Consider the following 12,777-nt stretch of genomic DNA (forward strand, 5'->3'; position numbering starts at 1 on the left):
AACTTGCAGTCAAAGACACAGTTTCCAGTTTTATTCAAACTTGACCAAAACAACTAGGAGTCACAATGAATCATCATCATCGAAATATGATAAAGACTATCTTTGCTTCTAGGACATGATTAATAAGCCTCTAAAGGGTGATACTCTTTTAAGTGTAAATTTACAATCAAAAGTTTGTTTTTTTCTTACAAGATGAGACTTATGATACAGAGCTAATTTTTTACTTCTATTTCTTCATGAGGAGAATGACAGTGTGAGCTGCAATGCTTCTGTTTTCTCCGAGGCTATCAACTTTCTCGTGGGTTTTGGCTTTGAGGTTTACAACAGAAGGATCAGCTCCAAGTAGCTTGGACAGATTGGTACGGATTGTCTCCTTGTGCGGACTTATCTTTGGTCTCTGTAGAATCAATGTCGCGTCTAGGTTTCCAATTTCGTAACCTGCCTCATCCATGAGTCTCACCTGAAACACAAATACAAGCAAAACCTTGTTTCAAGTTCATTGAATCACATTCTTCATACCGACAAGTGATCATCATTTAAAGTTCAAAACTTTGATTTCACATAACTCTCATTCATGCAATCAACATTCACAGTCAATCATGGTTTTGAACCTTAACAAACACATTATACTAAACCTGACCCCTAATCTAAAAGGCCAGACAAGAAAGAAACTCAATGGCATCAACCTTGAGTACCCATAATTAACATACGTTGCCTCATAAATGTAAAAAATACAAGACTTGTTCTGTAATTCCTCATCCCAAGAGAGAGAGTGAACTTTAACCTAAAAGCCGAGTTATGCCAAGCCTTTGCAAGATAATAAAACTGATGAATGCAAATGCATGAGCGACAAGATTCTACACACCATTATTCAGTGATCAGAACAAATTTATAACCTATACGATCTCCACATAATGTACTCAAACTCAAAGAGAGTATTACAGAGCCTTCATCAACTTCTAACGAACTGAGTAAATTCCATTAACCTATGGATCTAGCTTCAGTTCTGAATAATAACCACAGGCTTAAAGACAGAGCTATGCTTAGCTGGGGAGGTATAAGCTTATCTTTGCATACACAATTTTAACACAAAATTGAACATCTCAAAGGTAAGCTAAGAAAAAAACAGCTTACAGCTTCTTTGATGAAGACAGATGAAGCAGCTCCTTTCCATTTAGGATCAGAATCAGGGAAGATCTGACCTATATCAGGAAGCCCTAGTGCTCCCAAAATCGCATCCACTACACAATGAAGCAACACATCGCCTACACCAACAAGTTCAAATCTAAAACCTTAAATCTACTCTTAACNGGAAATGGTACACTTTCTGATGTCTTAAGTCTCTTAGAAGGTGGAGTTTATATTTTACTATTGTTCTAATCGACAGATTTTAGTTGTGTTAACTCAAGGATTTTATAGTTAACTGCTATATCTACTTCACTTAAGTTTTCAAGACCAACAATTGTATCAAAATTTTCATGTGGTGAAAGTCTGAAGATGAAAATGACAGACTAAGAAAATTGCGTCACAAGGAACTTGCAGTCAAAGACACAGTTTCCAGTTTTATTCAAACTTGACCAAAACAACTAGGAGTCACAATGAATCATCATCATCGAAATATGATAAAGACTATCTTTGCTTCTAGGACATGATTAATAAGCCTCTAAAGGGTGATACTCTTTTAAGTGTAAATTTACAATCAAAAGTTTGTTTTTTTCTTACAAGATGAGACTTATGATACAGAGCTAATTTTTTACTTCTATTTCTTCATGAGGAGAATGACAGTGTGAGCTGCAATGCTTCTGTTTTCTCCGAGGCTATCAACTTTCTCGTGGGTTTTGGCTTTGAGGTTTACAACAGAAGGATCAGCTCCAAGTAGCTTGGACAGATTGGTACGGATTGTCTCCTTGTGCGGACTTATCTTTGGTCTCTGTAGAATCAATGTCGCGTCTAGGTTTCCAATTTCGTAACCTGCCTCATCCATGAGTCTCACCTGAAACACAAATACAAGCAAAACCTTGTTTCAAGTTCATTGAATCACATTCTTCATACCGACAAGTGATCATCATTTAAAGTTCAAAACTTTGATTTCACATAACTCTCATTCATGCAATCAACATTCACAGTCAATCATGGTTTTGAACCTTAACAAACACATTATACTAAACCTGACCCCTAATCTAAAAGGCCAGACAAGAAAGAAACTCAATGGCATCAACCTTGAGTACCCATAATTAACATACGTTGCCTCATAAATGTAAAAAATACAAGACTTGTTCTGTAATTCCTCATCCCAAGAGAGAGAGTGAACTTTAACCTAAAAGCCGAGTTATGCCAAGCCTTTGCAAGATAATAAAACTGATGAATGCAAATGCATGAGCGACAAGATTCTACACACCATTATTCAGTGATCAGAACAAATTTATAACCTATACGATCTCCACATAATGTACTCAAACTCAAAGAGAGTATTACAGAGCCTTCATCAACTTCTAACGAACTGAGTAAATTCCATTAACCTATGGATCTAGCTTCAGTTCTGAATAATAACCACAGGCTTAAAGACAGAGCTATGCTTAGCTGGGGAGGTATAAGCTTATCTTTGCATACACAATTTTAACACAAAATTGAACATCTCAAAGGTAAGCTAAGAAAAAAACAGCTTACAGCTTCTTTGATGAAGACAGATGAAGCAGCTCCTTTCCATTTAGGATCAGAATCAGGGAAGATCTGACCTATATCAGGAAGCCCTAGTGCTCCCAAAATCGCATCCACTACACAATGAAGCAACACATCGCCTACACCAACAAGTTCAAATCTAAAACCTTAAATCTACTCTTAACTTCAACAGAATCAACAAGACGAATTGACCAATCGGGAAAATGTTTTACCATCGGAGTGAGCTTCGCAGCCTCTATCGTGAGGAATATCAATCCCGCCGATGATCAGAGGGTAACCTGGCTCTAACCGATGCAGATCGAAACCGTGACCGACTCGAAACGGAAGCGTTTTGGTTGATTTCTTCGAAGTCACCGGTTCATCATTGACGCCGACGGCGGAAGAAGCCGAGATTGAAGGACGGCATGATAACGAAAGAGACTTCTCCGGTCTACGGAAACAGATCTTCGTCGCCGGGAGAAGAAGGGGTGTTTTGGTAATTCGAGAATGAAACAAAGAAGAAGACAGTAGAAGAAGCTGAGTAGAAGAAGTAGCCATAGCCAAATTCTTCTCCGATTTGAAGTCAATCTGCAAATTTTTTAATTTGTTGTCTTTATTTTTTGTTTTTCTTTATTTTAAAATATCATAAATGTTTGTTGTGGGCTTTTATTGGGCTTTTCTTTACTATAGCCCATATTAAATCTGATTAACCCTTGACCGTCGATCTGGTTACATCTCCACTGCAGTTTACTAAAGGCCGCGTCGTAGAGAATTACTCCTCGTTACTTCTTCTGCTTTAGGTCTTCATCTTCTTCGGTTTTCCCTAAACTCCCTCGCCCACTCTTCTCTTCCGCACCGCTTTTAAAAAAAACGGCGACGCATTGTTTTTAATCGATCGCCGGATAATTAGAAGAGAAGATGGCGGCGCCGGAGGCTCCGGTTAAGTATGTCGGAATCTGTAAGGAATCCGCTGCTTTCCGGCTCATGAAATCGATGGTGAGTAAGAGTAAATTCTTCTCTAGTGATCTTTAATGTGTGTGTGTAGAGATTTTTGATAAAGACCTAATTTGTTCTGGATTGGTGGTTTTGTTTTAGGGTTGGGAAGAAGGAGAAGGACTTGGTAAAGATAAGCAAGGCATCAAAGGTTATGTGAGAGTTAAGAACAAACAAGATACTTCTGGTTAGTTTCTTCTTCTTCTTCTTAATGGAGATTAGAGATTTTAATTTCTTTGCTTTGGTGATTGTGAAGCTGTGGAATTTAGATTAGAGGAAACTTAAATAACGCTTCGTTGCACAATTACCCAATAAAAACATTGATTTCTGCTTTTTGGGAGGAAATGTGTGTGTACTTAGTTTAGTTTAGCTAATAGGTGTATGTAATTTGGTGAATGTGATCTTGTGGCTCTAAGATAGAGCTACTTTATACCCAATATTTTCTGTTTTTGGGGATGCATCTATAGTTTATGTTATAGGACTGAAAAATTGAAAATGTTGGAGCAGGTGTTGGTGTTGATAAGCCAAATCCATGGGCATTTGATACAACTCAGTTCGATAACATTCTCAAGAAATTGAAAGTGGTAATGGTTGTGTACATCTTTTCTTTTTTAACTAATCTCTTTGAAAAAAATTGGAAGCGGGTTTTATTCTTAATTTTGTTTTGTTTGTTATTTGCAGCAAGCAGCACCTATCAAGACTGGCAAGGATGATGATGGTAAAACTACTTCTTAGTAACTTCAGTTCTTTCTTTCTTTCTTTATTATTGACGTAGTTAGTTTAATCTTCCTAATATTTGTGTTTCTGTGGCATATGGTAGGTTCGGATGACGAAGATGAAAGTGCAGATGGTGCCAAATCTGAGCCTGCCAAGTTGAAGATTGTTGCTAAAGCCACTCGTCCACAAGGAAGGTATAAACGTAGAGAGAAAGGGAAGCTTGTCAATTCTTACTCATCTAAAGATCTTGAAGGAATACTGGTAAGCTTGCTATCATTCTTTTATCCGTTCATGACCAGGTTTCATGTCTATTAGCATTACTCATAACTTCTACATATTGTTATTTTTGCATAATTTCAGGATTTTCTCTGCTATGACTATTATGTAAAGAAATTGCGTTAGGAAAATAAGACTCTAACTTAGGCTATATTATTTAATTGTTTTGTAGGTTAAGCGAACTGAAGAGCCTTCTACTGCGGTTTGTGACATAGCCGATACTATGGAGATTGAAATTATATCTGAGGATAAACATGCTACTGTTAAAGGTGATTAGATTGTACCCAAATCTTGAATTTGGTGTGACTTTTTCATTGAGCTGATAAATGTATGGATCTTTTGGGCTGAACAGAAGAGAAAATTGAAGAACCTTCTTCGGACTGGTGGGGAAATAAATTCGGGTTTGTCTCAGGCGGTCTTCTTGGGGCCAAGTCAGGAAAAAAGAAATTAAAGGCTAGCGAGAGAAAAATGTTTAGTGAGAATGATCAAGAGAATCTTTACAACATGGTTCAGGTATGTTTGTTTGTCTCCGTCCACTCTTCTGTCCAAGCTGTTTGTGGAATAGAGGTTGCCATCTAACATCTTGATGCCGTGAACATGTCATGTAGGATAAAGCTACGGCTGGAAAACAAGGACTGGGTATCAAAGACCGGCCAAAGAAAATAGCCGGTGTTCGTTACGAAGGGAAGAAAACATCTTTTGATAACAGTGATGATGATGCTGATGATGACGAAGAAGAGGAAGAAGAAGAAGAAGAAGAGAGTGAAGAAGATGAGGACAAAGTTTCTGTTATCGAAAAATCTCTTCCTGTGAAAAGGAAGCACGATGAAATTGTTGAACCCAAATTCAAGTTAAAGAACCTCTGCAAGCAGATTCTTAAAAAGGTTTGTTGTCATTTTGCTTAAAACAGTAATTGTAAACTTCTATAACATCTCAGTATCCCACTCATGACTTATATGTATATGTGCAAAAACATTTGTCAGGATGCTGGTAGTGGTGGATCAATGAAGCTCAAACAGCTAAAATCTCTGATCGATGAACAAGCACCAGCAGTTCTCTCAAAGTTCTCGTCAAGAAAAGATGCTATTGCTTACTTGAAACTTAAGGTAAATACAAATCTTAGTTTATCTTATGCCAAATCCTTTTATAAATTTGTTGGATGTGGGAGAGATTAAAGAAATGTGATCTTTGAGTTATTAAACGAAGCCAGTTTTGTATGTTTACTAATGTTGTACTAACTTTTTTTGTGGCAGCTGGAGCGAAGTGGGAAGTTTGTTGTGGAGGGAAAGAAGATTAGTCTTGTATCAAGCAAGAAGTGAGCACATTTTTGGTTGAAATTATCATTATACCTGCATAGGAGAGTGGAGATTAGGACAAATTTTGTTACTCAATCATCACGATGCCATATGTAAACAAAGATTATCCCTTCAATTTGGAAATTTTGATTTGTTTGTAATCTATTAATACATTCTATGGGCATTAAACTCGACACTAATAAGTTACTCTCTCTCTTATATTTAGAAAATCTTCCATGTTGTTTGAAGTGTTATATGTATTTGCCCTGCACGATCTTTGTAGCTATATATTTACCGAGATAATCATAACCATGACAATACAGAGCTTCAATTTCGGCTCTTTTACCAGTTTGAACCATGAGTGACAACTCGTCTCTGTAGTTATCCTGGTCAGAAAGTAAATACAGTATCAGAATCAATTGTGGTATAAATGATTGATTATACATTCGTTGCTTCCACTTGAACATTACTACTGATCTCTGGTTATAATGATCAGTTAGTTTACCTGCAAGATTTTGGAGGACAATAAGCTTTTAGCAATCTGTGAGTCCTTTGGCTTTAAGGGAACCAAAGACTCTTCTGGTATCAGATTCAGATCATCTCCTCGGAGTCCAATCCACTTCACATTGCAAGCTAAAGAGGATGCACAAACTATCATTACAGACAGAGACTTGGAAATATATTTGGTGCAAACAGGTAAGTCTTTACCATATCTGTATGCTTCAAGACCCATCCCTATGCTTCCAAACTTGAAGGTGCATAGTATAGCTAACCCAGCTGGATTCCTGACCTCTCTCATATATGAACTTATGAGCACCAAACTATTATCTAAACAAAGAGGAGGATGCTTATTCATGCTTACCAATCTACTAGAGCAAGAATTGGCAGATCAGGAAAAGTTGTGCTCAACCGATGAACGAAAAACCTAAAAGATTCAACATCCAAGCTACTCAATATCAATGACTAGGATTGCAAGCATGGTTTTGTAACAAAGTTAAGAGCTTCGACCTTGTGGCAATATCAGGATACCCTTTCGCAGTGATGAACACGCAAGGAATGTGATTGAACACACGATCTTCCACAAGCCGATGAAATATCGCATGCTAAAAAACAGATTCCGGGAGTGAGTTATGAGCAATTATGGCATCTTTCTTACATATGCTTTGATTGGATGAAGAAGATACCTTTTCCACAATAATGATATACCGAGCATCACTTCTCATAATGGTGTTGTCTAGCAAATTCAAGTCTCCGGTTATAGCAAAACCTGAAGAACCACAAGCTGAACAATCTACAGCTTCCTTACCTGGTTCCTGAGTGTGAATAAAGAAATAGTCAGAGATCACAATGTGAGCTAGAAAGAAACACAAAGATTCATCGAAGAACTGGCACAGAGCAACGAGATCGACTACATTACTCACTTGTAGAAATAACCTTCCAGCAACAAGACCTCTGCTAGAAGCCATAATCCCAAGACTGTATCTACTGCAACGTAGAAGTGCTACCACATCTGTTTAACCAGCAAAGCAGGAAACAAAATCAAAACCCAAAAAAAATCATCAATCCAAATGAAAACAAGCATAACGTGTGACTTTGGATTAACCTTGGACAGTTCTGTTAACTTCAATCTGAGATGAAAAATAGTCAGGTGAATCACAAAGCAACTTATAAAACAGCTCTCTTTGTGTCACTCGTTTCTCTAGAAGCAGAATCTGAAAGCACATTTCCATAACTTTCCACACTGTGTTTTCAATAATAAAATCAGAAACATTACTTACACTCATACAATTCCAATCAAAGATTAATATAAAACGCACAAGAGAGACATTAAGCAATTAAATTACCACGAACAAAAGCTTTAGCTGTTTTAGCATTCGTCAATGAAGTCTTAGTAAACGAAGTAGAGAGGAATATATATGAAACATCTGTGAGTACGCCTTCGTTTATACAGCTATTGCTTCTCTTCCTATTTATCTGTTCTTCCCCCAAAACACAAAAACCCCAGAAAATCTCAGATTCCGATAACGTTATAACGCGAATTCTAAGAAACTTTGATTTAAGTAGTACCAGGGAGAGATCGGAGATGGCTGGATCTGGAGAATTCAAAACTCGGAGGAGATTGAGTACAGAGACTTCGATTCTAGCACGAGCCTGTTGTAACAACAAACGAGCTTCGATTTCAATTTAGAAACAGACGAGGACTCGACAAAGGGAAGAAGATTCGATAAAACTAACTTCGTGAGGGAGAAGGATATCAGCGTAAGAGAGGTGTTGATCGGAGAAGAACTTCATCGATGAGATTCCTCCTGAAGATTCCTCCATTTCCAGAGATTTTTTTTTTTCCGATTCCAATTTTTTTTTTTTGAAATTTAATTTGAATTTGATTGAGAGAGAGAGAGAGAGAGAGAGAGAGAGGCGGGCAATAAGTTTCAGGATTTTAGATTTGCACTGTATGTCGTTTCAAGTATAAGAAAACGGCATGCAGTTCATGAATCTTTTCACGGAACATCATTCATCTTATGTGGATCCGATTAGTAAAATAACTCATACAATATATACAGTAGGATGAACCGGAAGATACACGTAGTCGTGCAAAAAGAAGAAATATTTTTTTTTAAAAAAAATCGATCTATTATAACATTTGTTTTTGTTTTTTTTATAGTTATATGAAGTATGACAAGCTTCCACGTGCATTGGATATATGAGTGTTTGTGTATGTTAATGATGCTGATCCTATTTGGGTTTATTCGACCGGTCAAAGCAAAGAGATCATTCTTAACAACCACAACCACACTAATTTTGCTTTAAGTTCGGTTATCCGTATTTAATGCCCAACATTTTAAGCGACTTCATGATTTCTGCAAGTTTCATCAAGGATAAATCATTAGTTAATTTGATTCTACAATTTTTTTATATATGTATCATATCTCAGCATAGTATGGGTGGACGACGAAACGAAGAAACTTTGAGAAAATAAATTTTGAAAATATTTGAATTGACCATAATCTAAGTCCTTTGAATCTATTTTTAACTCGCGACTCGGTGGAATCTAGTACCAGATCAATGTTATATACAAATTAACCACAATGTTGCATGGTGAACGTATCATTTGCAAAATGGAACTAATGTCCTAACTATTGCGTATAATTCTAATGGTACGTAGTTCATTATCGAGCATTACAAACAAAAAAGGGATTTTAATATCATAGAGAACATGGACTATACATGTAAAGTTACTTTAAATTAATTAATCTCAATTTTAGCTTTATTTTCAATCCAACCAAATGTCCATTTAAGGCTCAAGAGCGTGCGTACGACGTCATCATATACAAGTATGGGGTTGGTATACTATATTTAACCACACGTATGAAATGAGAATAAAATAAAAAGTAATTAGTTATATTATTTTACCTGTTACATGGAAATTTATAAGCTAATTATTAAGCCTTTACCAAACATTCCTTTTGTCATTGGGAAGACATAAACAAAACTTAATTTGACCATAAATATAATTTGATTTCAGGTCAGGTGATCGGTTTTTATATATGAGACATGGCATATGGATAGTCTTTGACATGAAGTTAAAATTTTGATCAATCATCATAATTTACATAATAAACAAAAGTCAAATACCTATTATTGTTTCCGTAATATTAGTTTATCTATATGACCAAACTATCCTCAAATGTATAAGACCATTCATATATATAGACCGCACCATCTCTATCAACATTACTTTAATTTTAATATAAATAAATAATAAATACTATCTACATTTCAAAAGATAGAGTTAAGTAAAAAATGAAATGTTATAGAACATACATTTTGTATATACAGTATGTTTTAATATATTATTCTAAAAAAAGGTATATAGATCCAAAAACGTTGTAAAGGAGAAAAAGAGATATATAGCTAGGAAAAGGAGGAGAGACCAAGGCAGTTGAACAAAAAAAAGTTAGGTGAATATAGTTGGCCTCAAATATTATACCCTTTTACTCATTCTTCCTCTTTCCTCCCTACATATATCCTTGTAACCTTTTCTCTCCTGATCTTCTCCTTCTTCCTATTATGCAAATTAACATATATTTACATATACGTAGTCATCAGAGAGGGAGAGAGCGAGAGATCTAGATAGTGAAAAGTTTCCTAATCAATGGAAGGGGTTGACAACACAAACCCGATGTTAACCCTAGAAGAAGGCGAAAACAGCAATCCTTTTCCTTCCTTTGATGACAAAACCTTGATGATGATGGCTCCTTCGTTAATGTTTCCCGGTGATGCAGGTCCATCTTCTTCTTCTTGTTCTCCAGCAAGTTTCCATCTATCTGCTCAGCCGGAGAACTTTCAGGGAGGTGGAGGAGAGATGGGAGGATTAGTGAGTAATGATAGTGATCATAGTAATAAGAATTGCAATAAAGGAAAAGGAAAGAAATCTCCGGCAATGCAGAGGATAGCGTTTCATACGAGGAGTGATGATGATGTTCTTGATGATGGTTATCGTTGGCGAAAGTACGGTCAGAAATCTGTAAAGAACAATGCTCATCCCAGGTTCTTCTTTTACGAATTTATTACATTTATTAGTGTGTTTAAAAATAAATATGACATCGTTACATATACATATTAGTTATGTTTAAAAATAAATATAAAGTAGATATAGGAATTGACCTATACTTACATATACACATGCACACTCTGTTGGTCACGTGTATTATTAGTTGGGAAACATTTGTTTAACAACCTAAACGATCCAAGTCATCATTTTGAGTTAGTACGGTTGCAATACGTTATTGCTTGTGTCTTGGAATTTAGAGCGTTCATTTCGTATTGTTTATATAAACAGATCCCTGAATTATATGTAACCAAAAATATTATTTGATTACTCATTTGAAATTATAAAAATAATTATTGCAGGAGCTATTACAGATGTACATACCACACATGCAACGTGAAGAAACAAGTGCAAAGATTAGCAAAAGATCCAAACGTTGTTGTAACAACCTACGAAGGTGTTCATAACCATCCTTGTGAGAAGCTCATGGAGACTCTTAGTCCTCTCCTTAGGCAACTTCAGTTCCTCTCCAGAGTTTCTGATCTGTGATTTGAATGTTAACTAGTGGTGTAATTATTTAATTATGCTTTAATCGCTCTATTGAGCCCTCATCTCCCAAGAGATAAAATGTATAGAACAAATTTGAGATCATAGGTGTTTATGTTTATTCCGATGATTTGTGTTTGCTTTTGATTTGTGTCTAATTGTCTCCTTGTTGTGAATTGATTGTTTAGTTTTAGCCTTTTAGGTGTGAACGATCATATTTAGACATTTACTGGACCATTTTTAAATTTAGAAAATGTTTGGCGTCATTGTGTGAATGTCAAAACATTTTTTTTTTTAAAAGCATGATGTTAAAATCAATAATATTATAAACTATATGATTTTTTTTTTTAAAAGCATGATGTTAAAATCAATATTATTGAAAGCATGAATGTTAAAATCAATATTTTAAAAGCATGATGTTAAAATCCCTCCTTAATTACCAACGAAACAATAAAATATTTATTGACAAATAGAAAATAAGTAATTATTTTAATTCATTAATTCTTTTTTTAGTTTTTTATTGACAATAAATAAATAATTAACTGTATTAGAAATTAAATGATGTAAAGCAATTTACATAAGTGACTTCTAATTCTCCCTAGTGTAAATTAACATCAGTTTTTATTGATGTGTATCATATTAGAAAAATGATTTTATTAAAAATTGATAGATTCATCAATTTTCTAAATGATGTGAATCTATAATTTAGATCATTTTTTTAAAAAGTGATACAAACGAATAATAATTAAGTATTTAATTGATGTCAAATTAGTTAATTAAATCATCACTTAAATAACTGATGTTAAATCATATTTATTTGTTTCATTTTTAAATAACTAATTTAAAACAACATTAATTAATTTTGTGACATAATTTAAGTGATACAATACATTCATTTTTTTGTAGTGTATCGATCGTCTACTCAACGAAATGGATCGTTTTGTCTTCTTCTTAAGATTTGTCTTCTTGGCTGCGAGAAGCAAGTCCTTGATCTTCTCATTGTATATCTCCAACACCGAAACTTGCAACTTGTACTTCAGCCTTGTGCACCCAAAGACTCACTGGTTTCAAAGAGTTGTTCAAGAGATCGAGGGAGCTGTCCTTTTTGTCGTGGCCTTCCCATCATTGTGTAGGTTTTTCCTGACCCCATTTGACCATATGCGAATATGCAAACTTGTAGTTACATACAAAGGAATCAGTCAAAGTAGTGTTGTGACAAGAGCTATCAGTGGAGAAGCACGTTTTCTATATACAAAATAAGCAAAACAAGGAAGAAAGTATTCATGATATGCATTATTAGGGGAACAACAAATGTTTTAGTGATAGCAACATCTGGACCTAATGTATCACTTTCTTAGAAATATTGAATTCACTCTCGCTGCAAAACTAGGAAAGATGAGCAATCGATTGTACAAATTTGGTCCGACAAAATGTTCACAAACACCAAACATCTTGAAGTGTCCTTCTTACCAAGGTTGTGAAAATATGATTCTCTTTGTTAGTCATGATCCAAATATGGGCAATGAGGATAGAGATGCAATAAGAATTAAGTAAATTGAGAATGAAAATAGTATTAATTAATCTTAAGTAGATATATTAATTAACCATGTGTTGCATATGGGTTATAGTCTTGCTGCTCTGTAAAGAACAATGCTCATCCCAGGTTCTTCTTTTACTAATTTGTTACATTTATTAGTATGTTTAAAAATAAATATGACATCGTTATATAAAGTAGATACGGAG

The 12,777-nt window shown here is 35.1% G+C and overlaps 5 protein-coding genes across 5 annotated transcripts; 2 read left to right on the forward strand and 3 right to left on the reverse strand.

The window, feature by feature from the left end:
* Positions 4 to 1,610, reverse strand: LOC104705227 (2-C-methyl-D-erythritol 2,4-cyclodiphosphate synthase, chloroplastic-like). The gene is made up of 3 exons (XM_019227218.1): positions 1,598 to 1,610; positions 1,135 to 1,292; positions 4 to 460 (listed from the first exon to the last, which is right to left on the reverse strand). Exons 1-3 carry the CDS (start codon positions 1,608 to 1,610, stop codon positions 227 to 229), a joined length of 405 nt encoding a protein of 134 aa, XP_019082763.1. The 3' UTR covers positions 4 to 226.
* Positions 1,591 to 3,289, reverse strand: LOC104704018 (2-C-methyl-D-erythritol 2,4-cyclodiphosphate synthase, chloroplastic). Its single transcript, XM_010420134.2, has 3 exons — positions 2,892 to 3,289; positions 2,668 to 2,798; positions 1,591 to 1,993 (listed from the first exon to the last, which is right to left on the reverse strand). The coding sequence occupies exons 1-3, from the start codon at positions 3,214 to 3,216 to the stop codon at positions 1,760 to 1,762; spliced, it is 690 nt and encodes a 229-aa protein (XP_010418436.1). The 5' UTR covers positions 3,217 to 3,289; the 3' UTR covers positions 1,591 to 1,759.
* LOC104704020 (PIN2/TERF1-interacting telomerase inhibitor 1-like) lies at positions 3,475 to 6,131 on the forward strand. The gene is made up of 10 exons (XM_010420136.2): positions 3,475 to 3,654; positions 3,754 to 3,838; positions 4,159 to 4,235; positions 4,333 to 4,369; positions 4,472 to 4,629; positions 4,817 to 4,913; positions 4,997 to 5,157; positions 5,253 to 5,528; positions 5,628 to 5,750; positions 5,898 to 6,131. Exons 1-10 carry the CDS (start codon positions 3,577 to 3,579, stop codon positions 5,961 to 5,963), a joined length of 1,158 nt encoding a protein of 385 aa, XP_010418438.1. The 5' UTR covers positions 3,475 to 3,576; the 3' UTR covers positions 5,964 to 6,131.
* LOC104704019 (meiotic recombination protein SPO11-2-like) lies at positions 6,054 to 8,318 on the reverse strand. The gene is made up of 11 exons (XM_010420135.1): positions 8,175 to 8,318; positions 8,007 to 8,090; positions 7,784 to 7,913; positions 7,543 to 7,680; positions 7,361 to 7,449; positions 7,124 to 7,252; positions 6,948 to 7,042; positions 6,802 to 6,864; positions 6,648 to 6,724; positions 6,445 to 6,572; positions 6,054 to 6,325 (listed from the first exon to the last, which is right to left on the reverse strand). Exons 1-11 carry the CDS (start codon positions 8,259 to 8,261, stop codon positions 6,191 to 6,193), a joined length of 1,155 nt encoding a protein of 384 aa, XP_010418437.1. The 5' UTR covers positions 8,262 to 8,318; the 3' UTR covers positions 6,054 to 6,190.
* Positions 9,976 to 11,155, forward strand: LOC104704021 (probable WRKY transcription factor 56). Its single transcript, XM_010420137.2, has 2 exons — positions 9,976 to 10,487; positions 10,851 to 11,155. The coding sequence occupies exons 1-2, from the start codon at positions 10,093 to 10,095 to the stop codon at positions 11,035 to 11,037; spliced, it is 582 nt and encodes a 193-aa protein (XP_010418439.1). The 5' UTR covers positions 9,976 to 10,092; the 3' UTR covers positions 11,038 to 11,155.

This window comes from Camelina sativa, chromosome 7 (assembly GCF_000633955.1).
Source record: "Camelina sativa cultivar DH55 chromosome 7, Cs, whole genome shotgun sequence".
Taxonomy (NCBI): domain Eukaryota; kingdom Viridiplantae; phylum Streptophyta; class Magnoliopsida; order Brassicales; family Brassicaceae; genus Camelina; species Camelina sativa.